The sequence below is a fragment of the Mirounga leonina genome, unplaced genomic scaffold (genome assembly GCF_011800145.1).
Source record: "Mirounga leonina isolate KUSES-001 unplaced genomic scaffold, KU_Mleo_1.0 Mir_101664, whole genome shotgun sequence".
Classification (NCBI taxonomy): domain Eukaryota; kingdom Metazoa; phylum Chordata; class Mammalia; order Carnivora; family Phocidae; genus Mirounga; species Mirounga leonina.
The window spans coordinates 27,437,193-27,464,775 of NW_023270175.1; the positions used below are offsets into that span (position 1 = coordinate 27,437,193).

General features: G+C 42.2%; 1 protein-coding gene across 6 annotated transcripts in view; it reads right to left on the reverse strand.

Moving 5' to 3' along the window:
• The window catches only part of FGF13 (fibroblast growth factor 13), a 489,220-nt gene that overhangs the window by 42,127 nt on the left and 419,510 nt on the right, over positions 1-27,583 (reverse strand). For 5 of the 6 annotated variants that reach the window (XM_035009395.1, XM_035009353.1, XM_035009380.1 and 2 more), the window contains 2 exons: positions 22,135-22,245; positions 16,393-16,496 (listed from right to left, as the gene is read on the reverse strand). In XM_035009395.1, the coding sequence (XP_034865286.1) occupies positions 16,393-16,496; positions 22,135-22,245 (215 nt within the window). Of the gene's footprint in view, positions 1-16,392; positions 16,497-22,134; positions 22,246-24,191; positions 24,821-27,583 lie in introns of those variants that run through there. The other variant, XM_035009389.1, reaches the window with a different exon arrangement.

Here is a 27,583-nt window from a genome sequence, read left to right on the forward strand (position 1 = left end):
CTTGCCAGCAAAAGCAATATAAATTCTGGGGAATCATGACTTGATACATTCATAGAAGACAGAAGATTGCTGTGAATATTTTGGAAGCTTGCTGATATTTTGTAGTAACACTAGTAAAACCTGTTAACATAGTATATAACTAGGGTAACTCTGGGGGTAAATTTGTTTTAATTTAATTTAAACGTGACCTATGAGTATATATTTGTTAAATCTTACACACTGAGTTATACCCAGAGATCCCTTCTGATTAACATCAACTTTTCTAATACTGTTTCACTGGGTTTGGAATGAAACTACAGAGTGGATAATTACCATCTGAGAGAGTAAAGCCTCTAACTACCACAATTATCCACATTAATTCAAATTGCATGAAAAGAGAAATAACAAATGTTTGGAAGACTGTGCTATGGGGGAAACTAAACAAACCAGCACAAAGGAAAACCTGATATTAACAGAGGAAGGGAAATCATGTATTTTCTCTCATCGTATGGGGTAATGACATCTGAGCTTTAAGTCTACTTGATTTGCTTCCTGGGTCATTACCGGTGGGGCACGGATACAGAGTAAGCAAATGAGCCCTCAAAAGGGGATGCAATAACTAAATGTATTCCAAAAGCATATTTTTAAGTCCCAGTGAGATCTTTTTCAGTTTAGAAATATCTAGCTATGGACCTTACCATTTTCAAAAGCCGTATACCTCACTGTACATATAGCAAATTGCTGTATTTTGACACTGTTCACACATTCACTTATTATCTGAGTCATAGACCATGGAAATGTGACATTTTCCATAGTTCAGTGGGATGAAGAGCAGGGCCATTAAGTGGAGGCAATTAGAAGACACACACTGTCATCCTCTATTGGTCAAGCCCAATTATGTCCCCAGTGGAATCCTAATGTTACTTTCATAAAAGTAAACTGGATAATCCAAGGCAGAGAAAAAGAAAATAATGTTATCATGAAAGAGTCATTAGAAGCACGTCCGCTATTTTGCTCATGAATAGAAAATAACTGCCCCCTTCCCCAGGTGGAACCCATCTATTTCAAAGATGATCCCCTGGCCCAGCAGTACTAAGGAGTACTCATTAGGTCTGCCCTCTCCTCAACCCCATTACTGTGGATTTTATTAAAAATTTAATGATGGGGCGCCTGGGTGGCTCAGTCGTTAAGCATCTGCCTTCGGCTCAGGTCATGGTCCTGGGATCGAGCCCCGCGTCGGGCTCCCTGCTCTGCGGGAAGCCTGCTTCTCCCTCTCCCACTCCCCCTGCTTGTGTTTCCTCTCTGGCTGTCTCTCTCTCTGTCAAATAAATAAAATCTTTAAAAAAAAATTTAATGACGGATGCAAAGCTAAGGTATTTATTACTTGCAAAAGAGATTCTAAGGACCATGGGAATCAAATTTAATACCCTCATTTAATATTTGAGGTAACTGAGATCCTGACAAAGGAAAGGGGCTGCCCAAATCCGTGCATTCATTTGAGCATGGCTTCAAAGCTGCATTCCTAGATTTCTGGTTCAGTGCACCCCTATTGTGATACCCAGTGTAGCCGTGATATTACTACCTGTCAACCACTGTTTCTTATGTATAAAAAAAAAAAACACATGATTAATCAAATAGCATTTTATTCACCACTATTTTGGAATGGTGACAGAGACCTGATATACACATACACCTCCAAGGGGAAGAGGGAGAGACATGGGCACTTGCGCACGCATGGAAACACACATGTAAACTGGATCTCTAGATGGTTCTTTACTAAACTGCACCATTCTTGATTCATTCCTCTCTTATTATGTAAAAGAGAGAAATCATTTATTTACTCTCCATCTTTGGCCCCTTACACAGTAAAACTTTCGTCTATCTAGCTACTAAATATTAATTGTAGAGGGTCTACTGGGTCTTCAGTAATTAATTTGGTATTGTAGGAAACATAAAAGAAGGAGAGGGCACTATTCTTAGCCACAAATAGCTTAAAATATCATTGGGGGGCACCAGATTTGCACACAAGAAACATCTGGGCAATACAAGAGGTACGTGAAAATATTACACTTGTACTCTGCGCACACAAAGTGAGGGGTCTGGGACGCTTGTATGGGTTTTTATAAGGCTGTAACATTACCAGGAAACAGTCTGATGTTATCAGATACTTCTTAAATCTCTCTATTTACAATTAACTCAATGAAGCCCAAACTGAGTATGGCTTTAAAGGATGTGTAATCTAGCTTCTATCAAGGGGCTTGTGCTAAATAAAAATGTGGAGGCAGTGAGTCGTTCCAGGGGCAATTCAGGAGAGAGGAAAATGACTGCAGACAAAACAATAAAGCAAAACCACACAAAAAAATCCTCCCATTTGACATCTGAATGTCACACCTGAAGGGAAAAATGAACTACTAGGTATTCTTATAAAAGAAAATTTCAACTAAAAGCAGGAATTGAAACTCAGTTGGTCAGAAAGCTTCTTTTAGCACCCACAAGGAAATACAAGAAAACTGTCTAGAGGAACAATTTTCCCTTGAATAACGTGGGATGACCACTTATGGTACATAATTGCCTTGGGAATGACTGTCGACATCACAGCAAGAAAAACTCTGGAAACTCTATGAATCTGCCACAAGATCCTATCAGAGGCAGGGATTCTAGAATTCTGTGGAAGACTGAGACTTATGAAACAGCTAAAGAAAAGTTCATGTATCTTGCAGGAAAGCCACTTAATATTTCCTGGGCAGCAATGCCTAATATATAAAGATTACATACAAACCGACAACTTCTAGAAGGACAAAGAACCCTATCAGTGTAACTTGGGCCATAGTGATTAAAAAAAAAATTAGACAGGATGATGAATTTCAGGCTACTGTTTTTTCGTTTATTTGTTGTTACAAAATATACCTATTTGACTTTGTATTTAATTCAGCAGTACAAAATAGTAATCCAAATTCAATAGTTTTTCTTGACCACTTGTCAATTACACATACTGTGATGCAAGGCAGCAGGGCTCCAATTGAATACATCACCATACTTAATATTATTATTTTAATATTAGGATTATACTGGGCTGTCTCAATAAAATTCTTAGAGTCCTAGAGACAGGGAAAACTTAGAACGGAAATTCTTTTTATAGCAAAATTTATCTGACATGACACAAACTAAACCCTCTCAAATGGGATCTTCCTATAGAGAGAGAATATATTTCTATCACGGGTCCCCCATGAACTTTGGGCCCATCATGGATTCTGGTATAGCAGCTCTGCATGCGGCTTCCTGAGAGATCAATTTCCTCAGTATATTGAAGAAAACACTGGTTCGTGATGAAATGGTAATAGGTTTGGTGGCAACAATAAGAGCAAAGAGAGGTTTAATAAAATCGAATAAAAAAGACAAATTTTTTCTATTACTGTAATACTTAAACTCCCCATGAAAAAGAATATTGTTTTTTTAATCTTGCTGCTAACTTTTAAGAACAAAGTTTAATCTTAACCTCTAAGAGAAAATATATCCCTTAATAAAAGTCTTACTAGTTGGGTTCAATTTTTCCCTCATGCTCCAACAAATGTTTGAAAATGTAGTGTAGCCACTGGGTTGGGTGAATCCATATGCTAATTTATAACCTATGAAACAGTCACTGATTCATTAAGAAATTAAATGTTGGTAACACTTAGAAAAAGGAAGTGCTATTGTGCTTATAAAAGTGCAATGGGAACATGATGAACAATTTGTGAAGTAATTAACTAATGTGCCAGAAATGAGCAACTTGCTGAAGATATTCGCCAGGTTTTTTCACAGTGGGCCCTATTTTCATTTCCCCTGATTCTTACACACCATGTGAGGTTTGAGATCTCTCAGGTTGAGGAGTGAGGAGCCATATAAAAAGTAGGATTTGACTACTAATAAATGCTATTGATTCAGTATGTCAGTGGGTTAGTATCTCATACTCTTATGACACACTTCACATAGAGCTTAATATGCTTTTACCTCTATACACATGACACTGATATCTTGGTAGAATTTCTTGGGTTATTGAATTTTGGCCTTGATGAAGTCTATGTAATGTCAGCTAAGAAAATTATACCATTAGAGGAGTGATTCCAACAAATTATGCAAATGACACCTATATTTAAGGGTTAGTTAGTTATACATAGAAAAAGGCTAGACTGTACATTTGTAAAGCCTCTCAAAGGTTGACTTAGGTCACCATTCAGGGATGTGTAACCATAATGTGTAATAATAATAAAAAATAAAAAAACCACCTAATTAAGTGTTGGTGGTTAAAGCAAAGTAAAAATCCAAACCAACTAACTGTCCATCTTCCAGCATGCTTTTTTTTTAGTATCAGTTGTAGCCAGTACAAGAACCTACCATAGCAGCAATCAAATCTCATTACGGTTCCAATTTTTTTTTTTAAAGATTTTATTTATTTATTTGACAGAGAGAGACACAGTGAGAGGGAACACAAGCAGGGAGAGAGGGAGAGGGAGAAGCAGGCTTCCCGCCCAGCAGGGAGCCCGATGTGGGGCTCGATCCCAGGACCCGGGGATCACCACCCGAGCTGAAGGCAGACGCCCAACGACTGAGCCCCCCAGGTGCCCCACGGTTCCAATTTTTAAACTAAGGCAGTTCACAATTATTCTGACAAAAATGGCAAGTCCTTCCCCCTCCCAAGTGGGTGACTGACCACATAAAAAGGCTATTGTACACACGCTTCTATATTTATCATAAAAAACCCTTTGTCAAATATTCTGACAGAAAATGCTAAATGCAACAATAGGAAAACCTGACCTTTAAGGAGGTAATCAAATGGTTTAAAACCTGTTTGCAAAGCTCCTTGTTCGAATATTAGCACAAACTAGGGGAAAAGGGCAATGATGGTGAACTTATTTGAAACTATGTGCCATCCCATAATCTCTGCTGATTCACTGAATTTCTGCAATCTTATGGCGTATCTTTAGCACTAAGGTGGAGGCAGGCGTTCTGACGTGCCTGGGCCACTTGCTCCCACGCTGTTGAACCCTGAGGGTAGAACCGAGCACTTGGAGGCTAGTCAGAAACTCACAGTACCAATAACCTTGGGGAAGAAACTGCATGTCATTTTCATTTTAGCTCCCTAACACTGCCAAGATGGAGGTGTCCTGACCGCAAAAAAAAAAAAAAAAAAAAAAAAGTGTGAATCAAATCTAATCCAGAATTGTTTCAAACACATGTGGAATCCTTGCATTTCTTTACTATGATTATTCCTCACCTGTTCGCTTGCTTTTTTTGTATTTTTGATGGTACACAACACAAAAAACAACACTACCGCCCAGCAGCTTATAAAACGGTCTCTGTGCGTCCACATCCAGGCACAAGCCCCCGGAGGCAGAGCCCTTACCTCTCCGAAAGCAAGAACCATGAGTGGGGTTCATGCAAATTGATGAACATCACCAGAATGTGTTAGAGATATTGAAAAACACAAAACAAAAAAACCTCCCTTGATGTCGAAACTCTGCTAGTCTCACTAAGGTTTCAGAGGTTCGAGACAGATGCTATTAGTGAGGTGTGGTGAATAAAATGATCAGCTATGGCGAGGAAAAGAGCCTCACCTCAAAACCTGGAGGGGAGTCAGACCAAAAGAGATTCCACACCACGTACAATAAAATGCTGCTCTGCGTGCCCTCCATGTGAACAGAGATCAGAGCAAGGTCCAGAGCAAAGAAATGTACTGAGCAAAACCACCCATCATAGTTCTGCTGAGCTCTACTCTCAAGGTTAATTATTGGTTTAAATAAAGTCTCGTGCCTAGATCAGAGACACTAGCAGTTAAAGTGTTTCCTGAGCCTTTTACATGAAATTTAAGAATTGTTACATTCAAATACCTTTGTGGCATACAAACGCTTTACTTTATTGACAGTCCTACTGGGAGCGGAACTTTTTGTTTGAGCAAATTATTCTATTTGGGAATAGAGGAGTACGAAAAAACATAATGAGTTGGCTGGGTGGCTTCCCTTGTTGGGAGGGATATTAGGAACGGAAATGTAATAAACAGCTTTCATAAATGTGCTTTTTTATCGACCTAATGTCTCTAGCGCTAACCACCCATGTAACCACCTATCTAATCTGAGAGAAGTAACATGAGTAACAGGCATCTCAGAGCAAAAGGAGATGGTAGAGTCAAAACCTTACCCCATTTCTGCAGCAATCATGATAGGAAATGATCATTCCATTCTGGGGAAATAAGTACTTTGTATTCCTCAAAATAGCAGGTGTTGGGCGCCTGGGTGGCTCAGTTGGTTAAGCAACTGCCTTCGGCTCAGGTCATGATCCTGGAGTCCCGGGATCGAGTCCCGCATCGGGCTCCCTGCTCAGCGGAGAGTCTGCTTCTCCCTCTGACCCTCCCCCCTCTCATGCTCTCTCTCTCTCAAATAAATAAATAAAATCTTTAAAAAAAAAAATAGCAGGTGTTAATATAGGTTGCATATTATAGCTCCAAGCAGTTGTATTTGGGTCTACAGGTCAGCATCGTTTCTCTTTGCTGTGCCTACTACTGCAGGATGAAATTGTAGAAAACCGGAGGGAAAGATTTCCCAGTGGCATTGTCCAAACATGGGAGGTGGACTTTGACATATCTTGAGGCTTTGGTTGGTTGACTCCACTGTAACCCACTTGTGTTATGCAAGTGGAGTCACATGTTTACAAGACTTTTAAAGCACTTCAACTTACATCATTTCTTGACATAATTGAAAACCATTTTTCCATGATATTCGATTTTACCGTCCCATGACATATAAACACGGTCTTAATGTGATCTGCTGAAGAATGTGGTGCCAAATATCCAATATATATTATTTAATACAACTGGTAAATTTCCATAAAGAGGCACCCTCAACCCACCCCCATCCCCAAGGACATTCAAATTGTTTCCCTATATGGCATTTTCTTACAGTGAGTTTGGAACTAAAAATAGCATCGCCAGGCTGCAGAAGTTGGGGAGGAACGGTTTATGCCAATCCTTACTGTGGTAGATCAACTATTAACAATCAGGGCTCTGAACATAGGACAACTGACTGTAAACTCCAGCCATCATAAGGAGCAATGTGATCACTGTCTGTGGCCAGATTATAGCCTAGTACCTTGGGATGTTCCCTGGATAGCTGGTAACTGATTGGTTGACAAAGCTCCTAGACCACCTCATGCCTCTGGTTCTCTGGAAGTTGAGACGTGTGACTGGGCTTTCTGAGACCAGAGGTGTGTGTGTGGTGGGGGGAGGGAGCTTTCAGATCTCTGCCTTTAACATTGTGATACAGTAAAGAAGTTCTCAGCTCCCAGGTCTTCTGGAGGCTCGACCTCAATCTTCTTCAGTGCAAACAGCCTGCACAGAGGCTCTTTCATGAGCACTTGTGTTACAGGGAATCATTACGATGTGGACAGGAACCAGGGAACACTTTACACAATATTTTTGAGACTTCTTTAATCAGACAAACAACCAAAACACTTTTGTTGTTGTAGCCTTGCTGATTTTGTGGCCAGATTAGAGCAATGGATTTGTTATGCACAGGCTTTTTTGTTACAGTGTTTGTTATATATATTGGAGTTTTACCAGTTGGAATCTCTTTTCTGAAAGTGATCACTGTCACTTTCTGGTGTCTCATCGTCAATTATGAAAGTATTATGGGATGATTCATACCCTCCCCCTGTTAAGCTTTTTTCATCCTCTGTATTATTGCTGTCTAAGTTGTTAATGCCTTGTGGCTATTATTTACATTTGATGTTTCCAAATATCTATACTAATTTTTTTCTTGGGTAAAAATGGACATCCCCTCTAATTCTGGCTATACCTGCTCTACGCTGAGCCGGAATTCCTATCCACATCTGGGGCCCTTATGGATGGGGGTGTTCTACATTATGGCTACTGGCTATATGCAAAATCTATCCAAGAAATCAACTGAGGCTTTCCCTGCAGTTCCACATCCAGACTGTCAAAAGCAGTTAGCATCAGAGTATCTGATGAATAACTTAGTAAGAATTTTAGCACAGACATGTTATCTATTCACACATTCAGCCTGGGTAAAACATATTAAATGTATTAGTCAGAGCCTTGCCAGTTATTAACCTTGGTTACAGCTATTATAATGATCAGAGAAATGCTTTCATTTAAAGTTTCCCTGTTCGGAAGTCACAATTCCCTTTAAGTGGGGTAACCACTGAAACCAGTGCTGCCGCCTTTAATTTTTTTGTGTCAGTAATTCACTATTTTTTTTTTTTTAAGTAGGCTCTACGCCCAGCAGCACGGGCCCCAAAACAGGGCTTGAACTCACGACCCTGAGATCAAGACCTGAGCTGAGATCGAGAGTCGGATGTTTAAGCGACTGAGCCACCCCGGGGCCCCCAAGTAATCCACTCTCTTAGGTAATCTGGCAATGTTAACACTCGAGAGGATCCATGAAAGGTTATAATTGGGCCCTTTCACTTATTTTACATATTCAAAAGGTCCGACACAAATAGTATGATTTGTTTTTATTTTTTTATACACATCTTCATTAGTTTAACAAAAGGAAATTTTTGCTAGACATTGTTGTATGACTAAGGGGGGGGTGGAGAAAGATCAGTTACTACTTAATGAGTATAGGATTGGTAGGTAAACTATTTTAAGACACAACTTTCATGGAAAGGATAATAAGAAAAAAGGCCTTGATGGGCTGTTTGCTTTTGCCATACTGTGGATTAAAATTGTACAAATAAGAAGGGAGGAACTCAGGTCATGAGACTCACTTGATAATTACACGAAATGTCGCTAAAAGGTCTCATTTGTTCGGTTCTATAAAGCTAGTAAGCATTACCGAATATGGTGCTAGAGCAATCTCCAAAGGTATTATATGTTCAGCGTAGGATATATATTTAAAACAGATTTATTTTGGGAATTCCAAAATAACTAGTCCCATAATAGCAACAGAGTAATGAACATAAGACTGGTTTCTTCTATTTGTCTTTGTGTATGTGTGTTGTGTGTGTGCATAAGTACGTGCGCACGCATGAGTTACCCCCCGTACATCTGGCTTTACTTGCTAAAATTCCTCTTCCTTGTTCTTGCCAATTACTTTATTCTTTAGCTCCAAGAGGCTGGCTTTTTTCTTACAAATATGAATTTAGCTTCTGAGTTAAAGCCGTGAGACATTCTTTTAAATATGTGCCCCATGACCTCTCATTTGGATTATTTTTTCAACTTGGCCTCAAAAACAGAATATGGAGCCAATCTCGCTCTATTTAGCTAGAACTACAATTGTCTCCTTGATTACTGAGAAAGTACCATCCTCAGTCATTCTTCCACCTACGAAACTATACCTTCACTCTGAATAATTTACCAGTCGGGGCTATGTTTTTACGGAGACCATAAAGAGAAGGCCCTTGACCGTGAAGGTACAAACAACCAGATTTATCTAATTTCATATTCAAATACTGCCAAGCTAGATTTTCTTTCACATTTGAATGAAACTTCCATGAAATGCAAAGAGAACTAAACATGAGAAATAATCTGTGACTTGGGAAAGGTATTTTGGGTTCGAAAATTATGCTGATTCACTGGTATTCTGAAGGAATATCGAAGATGAATACAGCTATATACGGTCTATTTTTCAATACAGTAAATATAATGACCTCTACCCTCAACAGCACCAACACGGTAACTGAAAGCCTCTTTAAAACATAACATTTAACTCCTTGAGCTAGCAGAGCCATTCACTGACTGACAAAATGTGCTCGTTTTCTCTGCTTTTCTTTAAGATAATTTCATTTTCTTCATATTCCATTTTTAGTGATGTCACTCAGAAGTATATGTGTATGCATTTAATTACCCTTACAATCTCCTTAGTCCGAAACGAAAATGCCCATCAAAAATGTTTAATTCCATGGCCACTGAAAACAAAATAGCCTGTTAGATGTGGGCACCAAAATTGGGAACCTAAGTTTTCATAGTCAGTCTCTTTTCTAATTTTATATTAAACAAATCAAATTCAACACTTTGTGAATTAACTGAAGTATACAAAGAAGCTAAGGTTTTAAGTAGATGTTAGAATCTGTGTCTACTAGTTTTGTAGGGGTGTTATATATGATGGCTACTGGCTCTATGCAAAATCCATCCAAGAAATCAATTTTGATTTGATAATGATCATGTTCTCCTATACTGGATATTAATAGCATTTGTGTTTATTTTAAATCTATTTCCTTTTATAATTGGGTCAATCCCACTTCCCTAAACAGTTATAATGTTTAAACCAGTGCCCCCCGTTTAATTCTCATTAAATTTATATGCCTCTATGACAATAACCCTAGAAGTTAAATTATATGAATTTGCTGATATATAGATTGAACAGAACTCGAACATTTTACGCGTTACGAACGTTTGCTAGGAGGACATTCGTCACACTGAATTGATCGAGGGGTTCATCTAAACGTTAACAACCTTCCTATATTAGAATATGGGCTAGAGCTGTGAAGTCGTATCACTGAAAATTAGATCTTAAATCGTCACTTGCTGAAATCTGGGAAAGAAAACAAATCTGCACAAGAGTATGCTCGCAGTTGACAGCTAAAATGTACTGAGCACCTGAGGCCTTTTAATATAAACCAATGCCCCACCCATAGTCTGAAGTTAAAACATTTATCAGAACTGATTTTAATTCACCCAAACGATATAAACTAACCTTCCATTAAATAATGGTATTTAAGGCCGGTGACTAGAATGCTAAGCCCAGAAAATCCTTTGCTGCTGGATCCTACTTTTCGTGATGCTTCCTCGCTTTGTGAAAAACATGTTCATTTTTCTCTACCTCAGTTTAACTATTGGTAAACTTATATGGCATACCTAAGAATCAATGGTCATTTCTCAAATTTTTGATGATTATCTTATTTTTCTAAAGAGGTTTGGGATTCCTAAAAATATAATGTTAAAAACTGGGCTTTTAGGAGCACAATATTTACTCAAAGCATTTCCCAATGGATTGTTTACTAGTTGCAAAAGAAAAAAAAAAGCAAGAACTATACAGTGGAAAATCAGACAACACTGTGATTGGATCATCAAAATTAGCATCAGTGATGGGGAGAAGAAACTTGGTAAATTTAAGGTATGTGGAAATAATCCCGTAGAGAAGTCAGAATCGGTCCCCACAGTTCAGATTCCAAGTCTGCCTGGGCCCCTGGGCTCAGGGACACACGCTGCCTCATTCCCATGGCATCAAGCTGACTCTCAGAGAGACCTGCTTTCTATCTTGCATCTAATTTGCTGTAGTCGTCCCAGGACCATAAAACAAGGCAGTAAAATCACTCCTGTAAGTCCTCTCTAGAAATATAGGAATGGAAAAGGTTTACTTGTCAAAGGATTTCTACTTGTCTCCATGTTAGTGCCCCCAGCCCGACAGACAACTCAAGCAACACCGTGTGTTCTGGAAATGGAAAAGTAGTGTTGATGAGAGGTTAAGTAATTAGGCAGGTAAAAAGGCTGCTACTGAGTTCTGGAACATTCCAAAATCAAAACAAAATGCTTTTGGTTTAGCTTTGAGTTTATTATCCTGTTTCTAGCATCTGGTATTACTCCTCTATTAAAACAGATACTAGGATGTTATTAATATTTTCACACTTAAGACCCTTGCTTTTCTGTAGTTAATGTTTATTCATTTCAACCGGTTCTGAAATATGTATTATAAACAGCTTTATGCTATTAAATATTTATACTATGAAGTTTTGAGGAACTCTCAAAAGCTTGTGTATAACTCATTAGTGGTAAAGAAAAACCAAAGGTATGAACAAAGTTCTCTATGCACAATGAATAATAATTTCCTTACAGTTCCAGAAAGCCTTAGTTCTATCATCGACAAAAGTAAATATGTTATGAAATAATGGCTAATTATGATTCTCTGTGCCACAGATGGTTTCTCACTGCCACTTGAGCCTACATCAAGTCTGTCCCCCGTGGCAACAAGAAAAAAAGGAGGGGGGAGGATGCAGTGAGGGAATTCTGAGATTAATCATGGAAAATAAATTACTATCTCTGTAGCAATAACAACACGGAGGTATTGTTTCTTTATGTAATGGACAAAAGGGGGGACAAATGGTAAAAAACGTAAAACTGAATTTCAAAGAAATGGAGGGATGTACAAGCAGAAGTGCAAAAGTATACAAAGAAATACAAGGAAGTAAGAGAGCTTTTCCAAGGATCAGCATTTTCCTTCATCGCAAGAAATAGTCCTTTAGAAATGTAAAGTCAATTTGTTTGCAAGAGCAGAAAAAATATCAGCATCAGAAATTTCAGATAAAGGACAAAGTGCATATGAATTCATGGTTTCTGACTTCATGGCAGCGGGCGGGGGGGGTGGGGAGCGGGGGTGGTTCTCAGTGCTATTCAGCAATCATTTTTCTTGGCCCAAGATCAGTGGTTTTCAACCCAGGCTACCCATTAGCATCAGCTGGGGAGTTTTAGAAAATATTCATGCACAGACCCCCCACCCCGCTTTAGATATTTTGATATAATTGGTTTGAGTGTAGCACAGAGACTGGAATTTTTTTAAAGGTCCCCAGGTGATTCTAATAGGTAGCTAAGTTTGAGAACCGCTGTCTGACTAGGAGTCAGCCAACTTTTTTTTGCTAAAGGGTAAGATAGTAAATAATTTTGACTTTGTGGGCCCTAAGGGCTCTGTTGCAACTACTCAACTCTGCTGTTGTAGGCACAAAAGCAGCCAGAGACCGTAAGTAAATGAATGGGTGTGTGTAAACTTTACTTACAACAACAGGTTATAGGATGGATTGGGTCCATGTGCTGTGGTTTACACAGCCCTGGTCATTAGACTGTTTCCACGCCCCTTTCCCAAAACAGCTGTTCCAATCTTCACTCGTGCCACCCCTAGGCCTCTGATTTTCAGCAGGTGACCTCTCATGCTACTTCACTGGGAATATGCAGGTCACTGGGCTGGAAACCCCCCAACTTTATTCTCCATCATCTGCAGGCTTCGTACACCTATGTCCACATCTGTCCTCATCGCTTTGGCTCCTATTGTAGAATCAGCCTCCCTCTTATCCAGGTGAATCTAATCCTTTCACTTACACTCAATTCCATCAGTCTCCTCAACTCCTTCAGGACCCCACTCCCTACAGGATCCATTTCCTATGTCTTTAATTCCTTCCTCTCTATTGGCCCTTTCCGTTCACCTAACAAGTAGATTCAAGTGTCTTAACGAAAGAAGCCCGAAAGCTTTCCTCCCTCAATCCTGCGTCCTCCTCTAAATACTCATGTTTCTCTGTTAGAAATGCTATACCTAAACTGCCTCTACTTCTCCCTTCCCATTCACTCCTCAAGTCATCCACTACAGTCTGGTTTCTGTCTCCGTTACTCCACTGAAAGTGCTCTTGTCAAGACCACTGAAGACCTGCCTATGATATATTCCTAGTTCTTGTTTTACTTATTTTCTCTGAAGCATTTGACATTGCTGACTCTTCTGAAAACTCTCTCCCCTCTTAGCTTTTGTAATACCATGATATCTGCCACAATTAGTTCTTTTCTGCTGCTGGCCACTTACATGATGGTATTCCCTACTATTATTTGACAAACTCTCTTTTCTTCTTGTGCTACATATTCTCTCAACTATTCTCATGGCATCAGCCACCACCTACATGCAATAACTCCTACATTTTATCTCTAGCTCACATCTTTCTCCAACTCCATGTTCATATTTTCAAGTATCTATAGCAAGCTCCCCTCGGGTGTCTTCTTTCCCAGGTCTGCTTTTTCCTTTATTCTCCATCTTGGTTAATAGCTTCACCATCAAACCAACTGCCAAAACTAAGATTCTCCCTCTCCCCCAGGGCCCCTCGTAACGCGCCATTATGGAAATTTTAAAAAGTGTCTCTACCTGAAGCTACTTCACGTCCATCTGTGCAGTGAATGGCAAGCATACATGTTTGACCACCCACGGGGGTCCTGCTTTCCCTCCAAATCCAGTTGGCCACCAAATCCTGATGATTCTACCTCTAAAACAGCTCACGAATATGTGTCCTTTAAGCCAGTGCTTTAAGGCAGACCTTAGTCATTCCTCACCAAGATTATTGTCAATAACTTCCTAATAGATTTTTTTTTTTACTTGCCAGCATCAGTAGCCCCCACTTCCTTATTTTTGCTTCCTCCTTAGGTCATTGTCCAAACCCAACAATGTTTCAGCGGTAGAAGGGCCATGGTTTCATGTAAGGGAAGAGTGATCCTCTCTCTTTTGATAAGGCATAATATTTCCTGTAGCTTTTTGGTCGCAACAACACAAGATGTCAAAGTCACAAAGACAGATTCTATCCTAATAGAGTCTGGGCACCATACTTTAAATGATAATGAAATGGGTGATCAACATGGTGAAGGGACTCCAAACCATGACCTAGGAGGAGTAATAAGAAGTGGAAAATGTATCCTGGAGAAGATTCAGATTCCTTCCTGGAGCACGCTAACTGGATATTTTTCCCTATATGAACTCCAGGGTTATCAATCAGACATCTTTTCTCCTTAATGAAAAGTTTCTTTTCCTTAACAGGAAATTCTTACTTAAGGTTCCTTTTCCTTAATGGGAAATGCGTACAAAGTGTCCCACATTTTGCTATCAGCTTGCCCATCATGGAAAGGAAACCCATCAATCTATAATGCTGATTCCTCCTGGGAAGTCTTCCTAAGAAATGAGCTCATGTCGGCATTTACCTGTTTGCTAAAAGACTGGTCAATTTGAATGGTAGGCTATGAATTTTTGACATCAGTTCCTTAAATGTAATACCAAATGCCTTAATTTTCTTGAGTGGGGGCACCTGACATATTACCTAACTTACAAGACTTTTTCCTTCCTCTAACTTAAATGTTATTTCCAAAATTAAAATTATTATTGCAAGATTTAAAAAAATTCAACCTTCCGGATTCTTGACCAGTAATTATTTCCTAATAATTAGTTTCTATGCCATCTAGTATTTACCTTCCCAAACGTACGCTTTGTATATTCCATTTCTTTCCCATGCCTGCACAGTAGTTTCAGAAAACAAGCATTTATTTCATTAGACACCTACCTTTTGTATCTGGCCCTGTTGAGGTAGTCTGTGGATCTAAATGAGGTTAATTAAAATCCTGCATTATTACATTCTCTAACCTTAACACAAATCTGAAAAACAAATCCCCTTTTCTACCCTTTATAATAATGGCAATGTATTAATAAGTGACAGATACCACGAATATAGCGATAAATCCAAATTTTTCATTTGTAAAAATAATAAAGCCCCCACATTTATTCAGCAAGACCGTTGCCATAGCCTGATAAGAAGTGGAGAGAGAGTGACCAGGGTTGGAGGATTATGCTGGTGATTAATCTTCTATGGTAACATGAAACAGACTAGCCGGTTTGCCAAATGAATGGGCCCTTTGTGGTCTTAGTCTTCTCTCACCTCTTTCCCACAGCCTGGCCTCTGAAAACCGGGGCTACGACATGCTTTCCACCACGTCTGCCAACAGTCTTTCTACACACCTGGCTTTGCAATAAATTCAGGGAACAGGCGAGAGCACAAGTATTTACAGGTTCACCACTCTGGTAATTTGAGGAATAGATTTCTCCAGCTATGGTAACAGCCTCCTTGAAGGCTGTCTGGTGGGAAGTTTGACAAGCAGTTCTCTCCACTTTAAACATCCTAGCCTCTTCTGAAAATATGTGAAATTTGAAGTGAAGATTACGGAGTATTTATAGATTAAGTGGTCTCCTGTAAGAATGAAATCCTCACCCTGATAACTGTACCGCTTCTGCCTGTATTTAAATGTTAAACATTTTTCAAAAGCTTAATTTGGCCTCATGTTCCTAACTGAATTGTTGTCCACACTGTTTACGTATTTCTTGGGAAAAGCAGGAATTTGCACATATGGAGAGGTTGAAATGTGCCTGATGGAACAAGGGTAGAGACAGCAAATGTGACCTAATTGAACTGAAGATAACAAATAGACACACTTCCAGAACGGTCTTTCATGTCCTAGAGTTAATTTGAGGAAGAGGTCTCCTTAATTTCTTTAGGAGGAAACATGGATAAATGTATGTTGAGCTGAGTTATAGAAATGGCTTTGCTTCCCACAGCTGCCAAGCAGGACAGAGCATTATATGATATGCTACATAAAATAAGAACCCAAGTGTCATCATGTGCAAAAAAGTTTAGTGGATCTTTGATTTTATACCAAAAACGTTAGCTTCAAATGATTAATTAGCGATAGATATAACTTTCCCTGGAAGTTAATTTGTCCTTTCGAATGAGTTATTTCCATCAAGAACATTCTTCCTCATCACAGAAATCTGCAATGGTAACACATATGCAACATATTTGATTTCACATCCGATAAAACCTAGAGTAGTCAAAGCACGAGCGCCATGAAAGGCTTACCGAGGTGTACAGGTATCCCTCGCTGTTCATTGCCAAATACAGCTTGGTTTGAACTCCTTGGATAGCCACCACTCGAAGACCCACAGGGATGAGGTTAAACAGAGCTGAAATCAAAAAGAATGTGAAAGCAATGTTATCATTCTGAATTCCATAGCTTTTTAATGTTCCCAGCAGGTGTGGCCCTCCAAAAGTGATGTGTGCTTGGGAAAACCGTGTCTATATATTTACACATAGACAGATAGGGCCTCGTCTCCCTTTTAGTGTATGTACTTGGTGTCTGGCTGCAGTCACATAAGTGGGGCTATGCCATGGCCACATATTGTCAGGCACCCTGGGGAAATGGAAGACAAGCCCACGGTTTGTATAGTGTCAGAAGTAGGGAATCCTGATGCTTTTGGAGAGCTGCAGTCTCAGGAATCGGTCTATATATTAAATAGCTTTATCCTCAACGAACTATTTTAAACTGCTCCCCTAGATGACTGCTAAAATTCACAGACATGGTTATGATCTACCAGTTGGGGAGAGATTCCTAGAATCTTAGAAAAGATACTAGTCTAACTCCCTCATCTAAATTATCTGTATTATTTCCAATGCAACAACCCAAAAATAAATCCAGGCCTTGGGGAAAAAAAAAAAAAAGTCATTTTGTAGTCTTATGTTCCCAGAGTAGTATTTCAGTATTTCTTAAAGAACCAACATTTTCCAAGATAGCGTTGGGGGTGGGGGCAGTGCCTAGCTTTTAGCGTCTAGTAGCAAAGGTGATAGGAATACAAATGAAGAACTTAAGAGGTTTGTTTGTTTATTTAGCAAAATAGTTGTAAGTAGGCAGCCAGCTGGTACCAAAGAGGCCTTCATTTCTCCATTTGAAGGTTTGATTGCGTGAAACTTACACCCAGCCTCTCCTCACAATCACACACCACTCACTGGAGAAAACCAGTGGGCGTCCTCCCCCTACCAGCTGTCTACTCCCTCCTACACTGTGAATAAAAATAAAACAGTACATTTTTAAAACGTAGTGCTTGTCACACACATCTTTTGAAGCTAGCCTGTGCACCTTTCAAGAGTCATAGACCAATGTTGATGATTTTTGCCTTGGTGTGTAAGTTTACTGACGACGATATACCGGTCTGCTATCATTTCTGTGAACAGGAATATGAAAAGAGTCACCATATGGGTAAGAATAGCTTTTCTGAGATCTCTTACCTTGATGCATATATATATACTGCTGCAGTAGGTGGGGTAATATGGATGAGAAATATTAATGAAGAGCTAAATATGCCTTGGGGAGCCTACAATGTATATTTCCCTTATAATCAGCGTGTTACCAGAGAGGAGCTAGGACATATTGTACAGTTCAAAATACAAGCGTTCCTACCACATGCCACCGATGGCACCTCATTCAATGCTCATCATATTAAAAGCTGTGCCCTTCTGTTATGTGAGGTAAAGGAAAGTAATTGCACAGATTGCAAGCCAGGATCTCATGCTATATTTGACAAGGCAATGCATAGGAAAGGAGTCTGTCTCTTTGCTTATGTCATGTATGTATCTCTTTCTGTTGATGATGCCTTGCTCACAGAGGTGCTCAACACACATTTGCAGATTGACAGAAATCTGTATGGTGAAAACATGATACGATCCTATTTTTGGAATGCGATAGATCACAATCCCATTATATAAAAGTTCTTGTTTAAAAAAATCTGAGAGCTAAAAAATCAAACAAAAACTTCCATATGGGTTTGGCATAAAAGCCATACCACTGTGTACCACCAGACAACTAGAATACCAGCTTGTATCTGAATCCTAGTTCGGTCATAGTCATAGAGGACAGGCAATAATATATGAAATTCAGAACTGTTTCTAGAACCTCGTTTTTCACAACATTCAGAACCTCCTTAGTTCTCTTAATGCAGCTGATAACAAGCAAAAAAAAAAAAAAAAGGTAAGAAAGAGAGAGAAAAAAGATCTGTTTTTCACCACGAGCCTCAACCACTCTGGTGTGGGTTTTAATGAGCAATAAAATGCTTGAATTCCAAACATGAGATAGCAGGAGGTGGAAGAGAAGCAAAATCCATCAGTAATCCATGCCCGGGATTATCTATTCCTGATTAATGGTATTAACTATACAGGAGAGCATGAATTTTTCACTATGTACCATAAATTTCTGTGACACGCCATTCAAAAACAAAAATCAGCACTCTAAAACAAAACAAAACAAAACTGAAGAAAGCAGGAAAAATAGCGGCTGGTCATCCTAGTTCAGTCTTGTCTTTTCTTTAGACATTCAAGATAGATCATAAACTAGGTTGGTTGAAAGTCTAAAGGGTCAGCCTTTCCAGATAAAAATGCAAAGAAATTTTATCAGGGGTAAGCTTGGGCAGAATCATTATTTTCCTATGTGCTTGTGTTTCTCTAAATCTGGAGTACTCCTCCTGGACGTTATTTTAATTAGGATGAAAATATTCTAAATATGAGAAGAAAACAATTGATTTCACTTGTGTATCTAAAACACATTCATTAAATACCAAAAATCTCTTCTTTTATTTCCGTCAAAGTTTCGAATAAGCTTTTAATAAATAAAAGGACTTCTGTTTCTTGTTCTGTTGTGTCTATATAAAACCAATTAAACTCCTTCTACCTTGAAGGGACCATTTTCTCAGAGACATGCACAAGTTGGCACTTAATGTTTACTGGATATGACACTGAGGTCATCCTTCTTCATTAGTTGGGCTAAGGTCAATTTCTCAAAGGGACCAATTAATAGAAGTATATCTTACTGCAGACTGGGGAGACCGGACACACTGAACTAGTAACACTGCTGGAGATTTGAAGGGAAAGTTGCCTATTCTTTTAACATAGCCCTCATTGCACCCAAGATAATAATAAAACTGCTGCCACGAAATGTCTATCATCTTTTCCTTTTCAGGGGGAAATACATAATTTACAATGGCTGATTTGCTCATGATGAGATTTTATTGAATGGACATCTACCATTGTAATAAATCTATCAAAGGTCAGCTTAAATGCATAATATCAAATATATGTTTTTAGGAACAGATCTACCTGGGTAAATGTGAACGAATTTGTTTTATCATGATTGTGCTTACCACATCAGAATTAAAATATTGTCAAATCAATTTGAACTAAATGAAAAAAAATGATGAGAGGTACTAAAAATTAATAAAAACAAGAAAAATACACAGTATCAGGAATACGTGTTAAGGAAATACTATATAAATGAAAGACCTACAGTTGAAGAAAAAACAACTTGTATTCTTGTTCTACTCATTTAAAAGAATGAATGAATGCCAAGAAAATTGCTTGGCTTTAGAGGAAAAAAAGAATAAATTTACATGGCTAGACTTCCATTGTAATGATCATTTTCTTTTTTTTAAAGTATTTTAATTTCTTTTTAAGATTTTATTTATTTGACAGAGAGAGACAGCGAGAGGGAACACAAGCAGGGGCAGAGGGGGAGGGAGAAGCAGGCTTCCCTCGGAGCAGGGAGCCCGATGCGGGGCTCGATCGCAGGACCCTGGGATCATGACCTGAGTCGAAGGCAGACGCTTAACAACTGAGCCACCCAGGTGCCCCGATGATCATTTTAATAATCATTTTAGTCATGAAACATTGTTTCATGCCGACTTATGTCCTACAATACCCTCAGTTGGGAAGATTAGCTAGTCCCCTGGCCTCTGGTCACATTTGGCATCTGGGGTAAAGTCAAGCCCCACAGACTTGCTATTTCTTTTGAGGTACTTTTCATTCAAATGCTTCATGTTGTGGTAATACTTACCACCGTTGACTTACCTCTTATTATTTCATCCTGCCTAAACACAGATTCTGGTTATCAGGCTGCGCTCTTTCAAGGTCTTACAATATCATTAGTACACAGAAATGCCATTCATATCAGTCAGAGGTATAAGACAACCAAAGGCAGAAGCTATGAATATGTAGGAACTGAAGAGTAAAACCTACTACATGATTTAAAGCTCCCCTGTAGGAAACAAGAGTCTTGATTTACATACGTGTATTTGTGTGCTGTGCCTGTGTGTGTGTGTGTGTGTGTGTGTACCTTAAAATGACTGCATACCCTGTGATCTTGATACATTTGGCATATTGCTGTTTACAAAACAGAACCAATGCACTAACTTTTAAAAAGTTTTTCCTTTTCAGGAAACACATGTGAACACTAGACCCAAAATAATTTTTTCTCTGATTTCAATGTAGAGAAGATGTTAAAAATAGGGGAAAGTTGACTGGGTGGGGCTCGTGAGCAGCTAATCATAAACTTCCTTTCAATAATGCCCAATGGATCCATTTTGCTGAGGCACTTCGAAAAACAGACCAGCTCACAACCCCCCCAGTTGCTTCCCTAGACACTGATTTGTACATATAATTTATCAGAGTGTTTTATTGCTGATCATTATGTACTAATGTCTGTTATACGATTACAGTAAAACCCTCTAGTTACACTTGACTAATTTTCTTTCAAATAGAAGAGTATGCACAAAACAACACCTAGGGTATTCACTGTAGAACTTTAATATCACAACAGTAACACAGCATTTTGCAAAACAGTGAAGAATCATTCAGTATGGATGTTTTTCATCCTAGGTACCACCAGGGCTTTCTTCAAGGGTAATTAAAGGTGACTTCCTCTTGAGGTCATAGCTTGGCCATCAGCCCAGGAAGCATTATTAAAAGGTGAGAAACTGTTGACACTTAACACTGGGACCCCTGTCTATGGCTTCGCTGTCTACAGCTGACCATCTCTAAAAAGGCTGCTAGCCTTCTGATCGGCTTTCCTTGGCTGTTTTCTTAGCAGACGAAGGGGATGTTTCTGGGAAATTATCGAAGTCCGAGGAAGATGCAACATAAATTAGGGAAAATAGAGAATGAATTGTGAGAACTAGGTGTTTCAGCCTCATGGAACAGTGAATGGGTCTGCAGAAATCTGCCAATGGCAAGAAAACACCAATTATTAGGGAAGAGAGGGCTTCACTATTTGTGAGTTTGTTTCTATGACTTCAGATAAATAAAAGCATACGTGATAAAAAGGTTATGTAACATCTTATAATCCCATAACTTCAATAATTAGAAATAAAATTGACTTTATTTTTGATGCGTTTCCTTTTTTAGGTTCACCATTATGGTCCCAACTTGGTCTTTACTTAAACCATGGTAAATAAATAAATAAATAAATAAAGCACTAAAAGAAATCCCTTCACCCACCTGTGGAGGTATCTCAATTGTTAAAATCTCAATTAGTCTCAGAGTTATCAGTGTGTGTGGAGCGGGGGGAGCAGAAGTGAAAGCTTGTAATGATGAATTCTCATGACACGAAACCACTCCTCTCTCTTGGGATGAGACCGGTTCTTAAGAGTAGAGATAACGTGCTATTTCAGGATCAGTGTGTGGGTGAGTAAATTTTCTGTGGGAAAAAAGTAATAAAATCCAAAGGACAGCCATAAATCTATCCAGATTACCATGGAGATGACATTTGGATGGTTCTTCAGATGGTGTCAACATTATTTGCTATAGTTCACTACTTTACATATTTTCACGTTCAACTTCCTCGAGGTTAACCTGCATCAACAGGATGGAAGTGTTGACTGTATTTTTTGCGTTCGGGTCAGAATTTCGCAAGGGTTGTTAATTTAAAAAAAAATAATAATAACAAAGAAAACACACAATGTCAACAACATGCTGGGAGATACTATTTATTCTGCAGTCACTTACTGTAAGTGCTGTCCTCGTCTTTTGTGCCATCAATGGTTCCATCTGCCTGTAGCTGTAAGTGGTAACCTTGTCGGCTGTATAGTTTGGTAACTATGCCCTTAAGCTGAGGCTCTGCAAAGAGAATGAGGACTTGGATCAGTCGGTAAGTTGAGCGTACATAGTTGAAAAGACTCAGAATTCCAAATTCTAATTTCATTTACAAACTTTAGTGTAAAAGGTCACACTACAACTTTAAAGAGTCCTCTGAAAGGAAACAGGCAAACAAACTCCCAAGTTTCAGAGGACATCTCCAAACTGAAGAAACCTTTGATTTCTACCTCGTAACACTGGGAAAGCCCTAAAGCTTCTGACGGCAGCTAGTTTCTGATAGCGGGTCCCCTGGCTTACAGAGTGGTACTCTATTTCATTGAGCATTCGGAACAGGTTGGCAAATGGCATATTCTGCCTTTTAACGATGTGCCACTTCTCATGTGGAAGGAAACGGAGAAATACGAAGATAATTTAGAGTGGTTTGCCAACCAGGGACCAAAAACACACTAACAAAGACTTCTCTCAGAATTATCACTCTTTGAATAAATAGTCCCCTCTACTCTGAGAGTGTTGAAAATGCATAAATAGTCTGGAACCCCGTCAAAGGACTTATATTTGGAAAACTGAGCTGTGATACAAAAAAAAAGGGGGGGGGAAGAGGAGAAAAAAAACCCCAACCATTACCATACCCTATCGTGTTAATTATCCTCAGGGAAAAAGGGGTGCAAAAAGAGCGGGGTTTTCGTTGGTGAGGAGGAAAAGAAAATTAGTTTATACTTATTTTCAAATTTAGTATCAGAAATATGATTATCTAAAACATGGGTTCTCAATTACAATGATTTTCAATTATGAATCACCACAGATTTAATAAAGTACCTAATTTACCCATAACAGCCATGTTATCCAAAATTTGCTTTTACTGACTACAGACACCTGCACCGAATTCATATGTATGCGATTATTCAGGCCACATAATCATGCTTTGCAACCGCTTCAGCCTTTTTAAAACAAGCCCAATGCACAGCAAATGCCTTGAAAACTTCGAGCAAGCAGGAAATGGATGTCTGCGTTTCCATTCCATAGTGTGTGGAACACATACACAGAGAAAGAACAAATTGATGAATAAGTCTGAAATTCTGTACCATTTATCTAGTTAAAAGTAAGAAAAGAGCGTAAAGGATTCATCTGGTGAAGAACGGCCAAATAGGCTGCATGTTCGCCTGAAGCTCTACCTTGACGCAACTGACACCTAGAGCTGTGTGAAATTTCCCCTGGCACCGGAATATCGCGCTACTCTTCTCACGGAATAGGTTCCAAAGGACCTACAATCTGGCCATGAGTTTAAATTCTCTCTCCAATCCAGCATTTTAGTAGCAAGTAACCAGTTTCACCAGTCTAACCAGATTACTAAGCTCTTGGCTACAAGGTTCTAGGAATCCACTCCCCCCCCCCCGCAGCAAATATTTCAAGGGTGCACCACAAGTCAAGTCTGTCCCGATAAGCTTAAAAGTGATCAAAGAAACAGAATGCCTAGAGAGCCGAAGCCCAAGGCCCTTGGGGGTGGAAACTGGATCAGGGGAAGGGTGAGAGTTGCAGGGGTAAAGGCAAAGGAGGGTTTCCCGGGTTCGTTGGGGCGGGCAGCGGTGTCTGCCCAGCTCGGCGCCTGCAATTTCCACGCCACACACACACACACACACGGCGGCCACGTCTGGGTCACGCGTGCCAGAGCCCCCGGGCGTGCACACATGTGGCACGTCTGAAGCTGAGGGCGCCCCCCTCCCGGGCCGGGTCTGGCCCCCCGGCTCTGCGCCTGTCCCACGGCAGTTGCAATGCAGCAAGGCAGTTACCGTTACGAACGCGGCGAGAAAGCAATCGCTTCCCACGCACGCACCCCGGCTAGGTGGCCACATCCGCACCAGATGGGCCCCCGACAAACTCACCTACGCTTACACACACGCCCTCCAGCCCCCTCCACACTCGTAAAGTATGGGGGGGGACCCCAAAGCCGGCCAAGCGCCCCTTCCAACCTGGTCTCCTTCTGCGCCTCTTCTTGGAGCCGAAGAGTTTGACCCGGGAAAAGACGTTTAACTTGTTTTTGTCGCAGCTGGTCTTGCCTTTGCTGGGGCTGCTGACACACTTGCAGGCGTTGGATTTCTCGCGCTCGCGGGCTTGTCTCTTCTGACGGATCAGCGAGCTGGCGATAGCCGCCGCCATGGCCACGACGCCCACCACCACCACTTCTTTGGCGGCCCCTCTCCGGCTTCGCCTTCGCCTCCGCCTCCCGCTCCTCCGCGGCGCGTCCGCTCGGTCTCGCGCCGCGGCCGCCCTCGCCTCCCTAGCCGGCGCTCGCCCGGGCTTCTCCGCGCTCGGCCGTCAGCCGAGGAGGGGGCTCAGCATGCCGTCCGGGCTCCTCGGGCGGTGGTCCGGCTCCCGCGCGGGCTGCGGGCTGCCTGGGTCCGAGCCGACGCCACAGCCCCGGGCCGGGATCGCGGCGAGACTGGCGGCGGAGGCAGCGCGGCGCGGCTGCGTGCGCTCGGCCCCTGCGCCCCGAGGACACTGTGCGAGTCCAAGCGGCTCGGGTCGGAGTTTCGCGGCACCCCCCGCCCTGTGCCGCGCGGAGGGGGCCGGAGCAGGGAGGCGGGCGGAGGGAGCGGCGCGGGCGGGAGAGAGGCCGCGAGCGCGGGCGGCGGGAGGGGGGGGGGGGGGGGGAGGGGGGGGGGGGGGGGGGGGAGCGCGCCCTCGCCCTGGCCCCTCCGAGCCTCCGACTAGTCCTTGCAACTTCGGGGCCTGATGATCAGGAAAAGTTGGCCCGTGCCAGCTGGCCGACGGGGATCAAACAGGTAACGGCCTCGCATCTTGGCGGCGGCGGCGGCGGCGGCGGCGGCGGCGGCGGCGGCGGCGGCGGCGGCTGCTCTGGGCGCGGCACAGTCTCTGCATAGGAATCCAGTCGCCGCAGGCACCCTCCGGAAGAGCGCCGCGGCCTCCCCGAGGCCCCCCTCCCCCGGCGGCCCCTCCCTCCCGGAGCCCAGCCCGCTGGCTCCCGGCCGCCCCGCCCCCCGGAGGCCCCGGCGGGCCGCGCCGGCTCACACCTGTAGGGGCTCCGGCGCTGCCCCACCGCCCGGAGCTTCCTGCCCTCCTCTTGCAGAACGGAGCTCCGGGAGGAGGCAGGGATGGAGGGGCCCCGGGAGGAGGCAGTTGGGCCGGAGGAGCCGGGGGGTGCCTGGAGGGGGGGCGGGGGGGGGCTGTTTGTTAGTGTTGGACTCCTAGCGGGCCGCACTGCCCGGGGCTGGCGCCCCTGGGAAGTTCGCCAGGCCCCTGCCCCAGTCGGCGACTCACACCAGCCCCCCCCCCCCAACCCCCCCCCCCCCGCCAGGCATTTCGCATGGCGACACTTGTAGCCCTTCGGGAAAGAGGCCACGGCTCGCAGACGGGCTCAGCCCTCGCCGTGGCGGCGGCAGGGGCACTGCAGAGCTGCGCCCGCACACCACGCTGCCCCCCAGTGGTTTTTGCTGACTTTCCATTACAGGCCAATATGTGCGGTCCGAACCCCGCTTTTCCTCTTGCCCCAAATCCTTGGTTTGGGTTTGGGATCCAAGCGGAGAGCTTGCTTGGGTGGTGTACAGAAAGCAGTATTTGGGAAATGCAGCGCCGAGCCGCGTTACTGAAGCCCTGGCCCATCTCCAAGCTCCTAACTTCTTTCTTTCGTTCTTTTTCCTGCTCCTCCAGATCTAGCAGCCTCTCTCCCTCCAATTCAGGAATCAAGTCTGGCTTTTTGCTCGACTCTCTCTATTCACAGGTTCTGCCCTTTCCCTGTTCTATATTTTAATCTGGAGAAGAAAGAGGAGTTTCAAGGTCAAGAATGCAACAAAGAGAAGGATCCATCCACATCCCCATCTTCAAACGGACACTCCTCTTTTACTATTTTACTTGATTTCTGACGCCAGAAAGGAAGCTGCCAAGAGTGGGGCTGCTGTCTTACTGGACCTCTTACACCTTACTGGACCTCTCCCTCCCCCCTTTCCAGATCTTTTCCGAATTGCTATTGATGCAAACAAAACCAAATGCCGAGACCCCAGTCCTTCTTTTCTTGCCTGAGCTCCCAACTGGGAAACTGTGTCAGGCTTCTTGGCCCATCAGAGCTGTATCACCTGACCCTGCTGTAGATTTCCCTGCTCCACAGGGGAGGTTACTGCCACCTCCCTTCCACTTGTCCCCAGTCTTGAAATGTCTGTGGCCCTAGCAGAAGTGCTGAGACGGGTCTGCAAAGACAGGCTGGGGTGAAGGTTACAGGGACCGAGGTGGAGGGTTACAGGAGAGTCGTGCCTAATGGTCTGAAATTCCCTGCAGGTTAGTCGACTCCTCTGTTTTGGGCTTTCCCAAAAGCTCACGGAGGCCCGGGTGGAAGAGAGTTTCAGCACCTCAAGTCAATTCAAGTAACTACTTCTTTGGACATTAATTCATGAGGGAAAAACCCTGGTTGGCTCCCCCTGGACCTCGAACGCCTTGAAAATCGGGACTGCGTCTTGGTCACCACTCTATTCCCATCTCCTGGCACAGTTCCTGTTACATAGTTTGTGCTCCAGCAACAGTTTGTTGAAAATAATTGACGAGCCACTGGTTTACATTGCTTCTTAAGGGGAGGAGGATGTTTCCTGGCTCAGAATGTAAGGGGTTCAAATTCTAGTTACCATGAAGGGAAATAATCTCACCAAAAGAGGCCTCAGAAGAAGATCTGAGCAGAGCCAAATATTTGGGGTGTGGAATGGACCTTAAGAGGTTCCTACTCCCTCTCAGGGTGCTTTTACCTTCCACTGAGCACCTGGGCCTCTAACTCTCTGTGACCTGTCTGCCTATAGACCACAAGAATTCTCCTGTCTCCTCCCTTAATAGAACCCACAGAGGCCTGTGACTAGAGGGGGAATCATTCAGGGGAAAGGGGAAGGAAAGCCATTTTGACTTCGGGTCCAAAACATACTATGCAATTGGCTTAACCATTAATTACGCGGATATTTCTCCTCCTTTCCTGATTCCCATATGTATTTCACAGGTGCTTCTCAACTCCCGAGAAGAGTGAATTTAAGTCTCAAATTCTCAAAGGAGAGCTGGGCCCACACCCAGGAAGGCAGAAGGAAAGAAAGCACCAGAGCCCACCCTAGAGAAGCATATTTTGCCTTTCCTTTCTGTCTGACTGCCACCCCACCAGTAGTATGGAATCTGAGTGGGAGAGTGAAGAACTTTCCTTTGACACTTATTTCCACAGTGCCTTTTTCTCCTGTCTTGCTTTGTTCCTACCAGTTTACACTGTACCCTGCTTAACCCCAGGGCTCCCAATTGCTCTGCGCTGGGTGGGTCCACTCACCTTTACTCCTCCCGGACCTCCTCTTCCCATTGCACTGTCCACCAAGCTCTCTCCTTGATC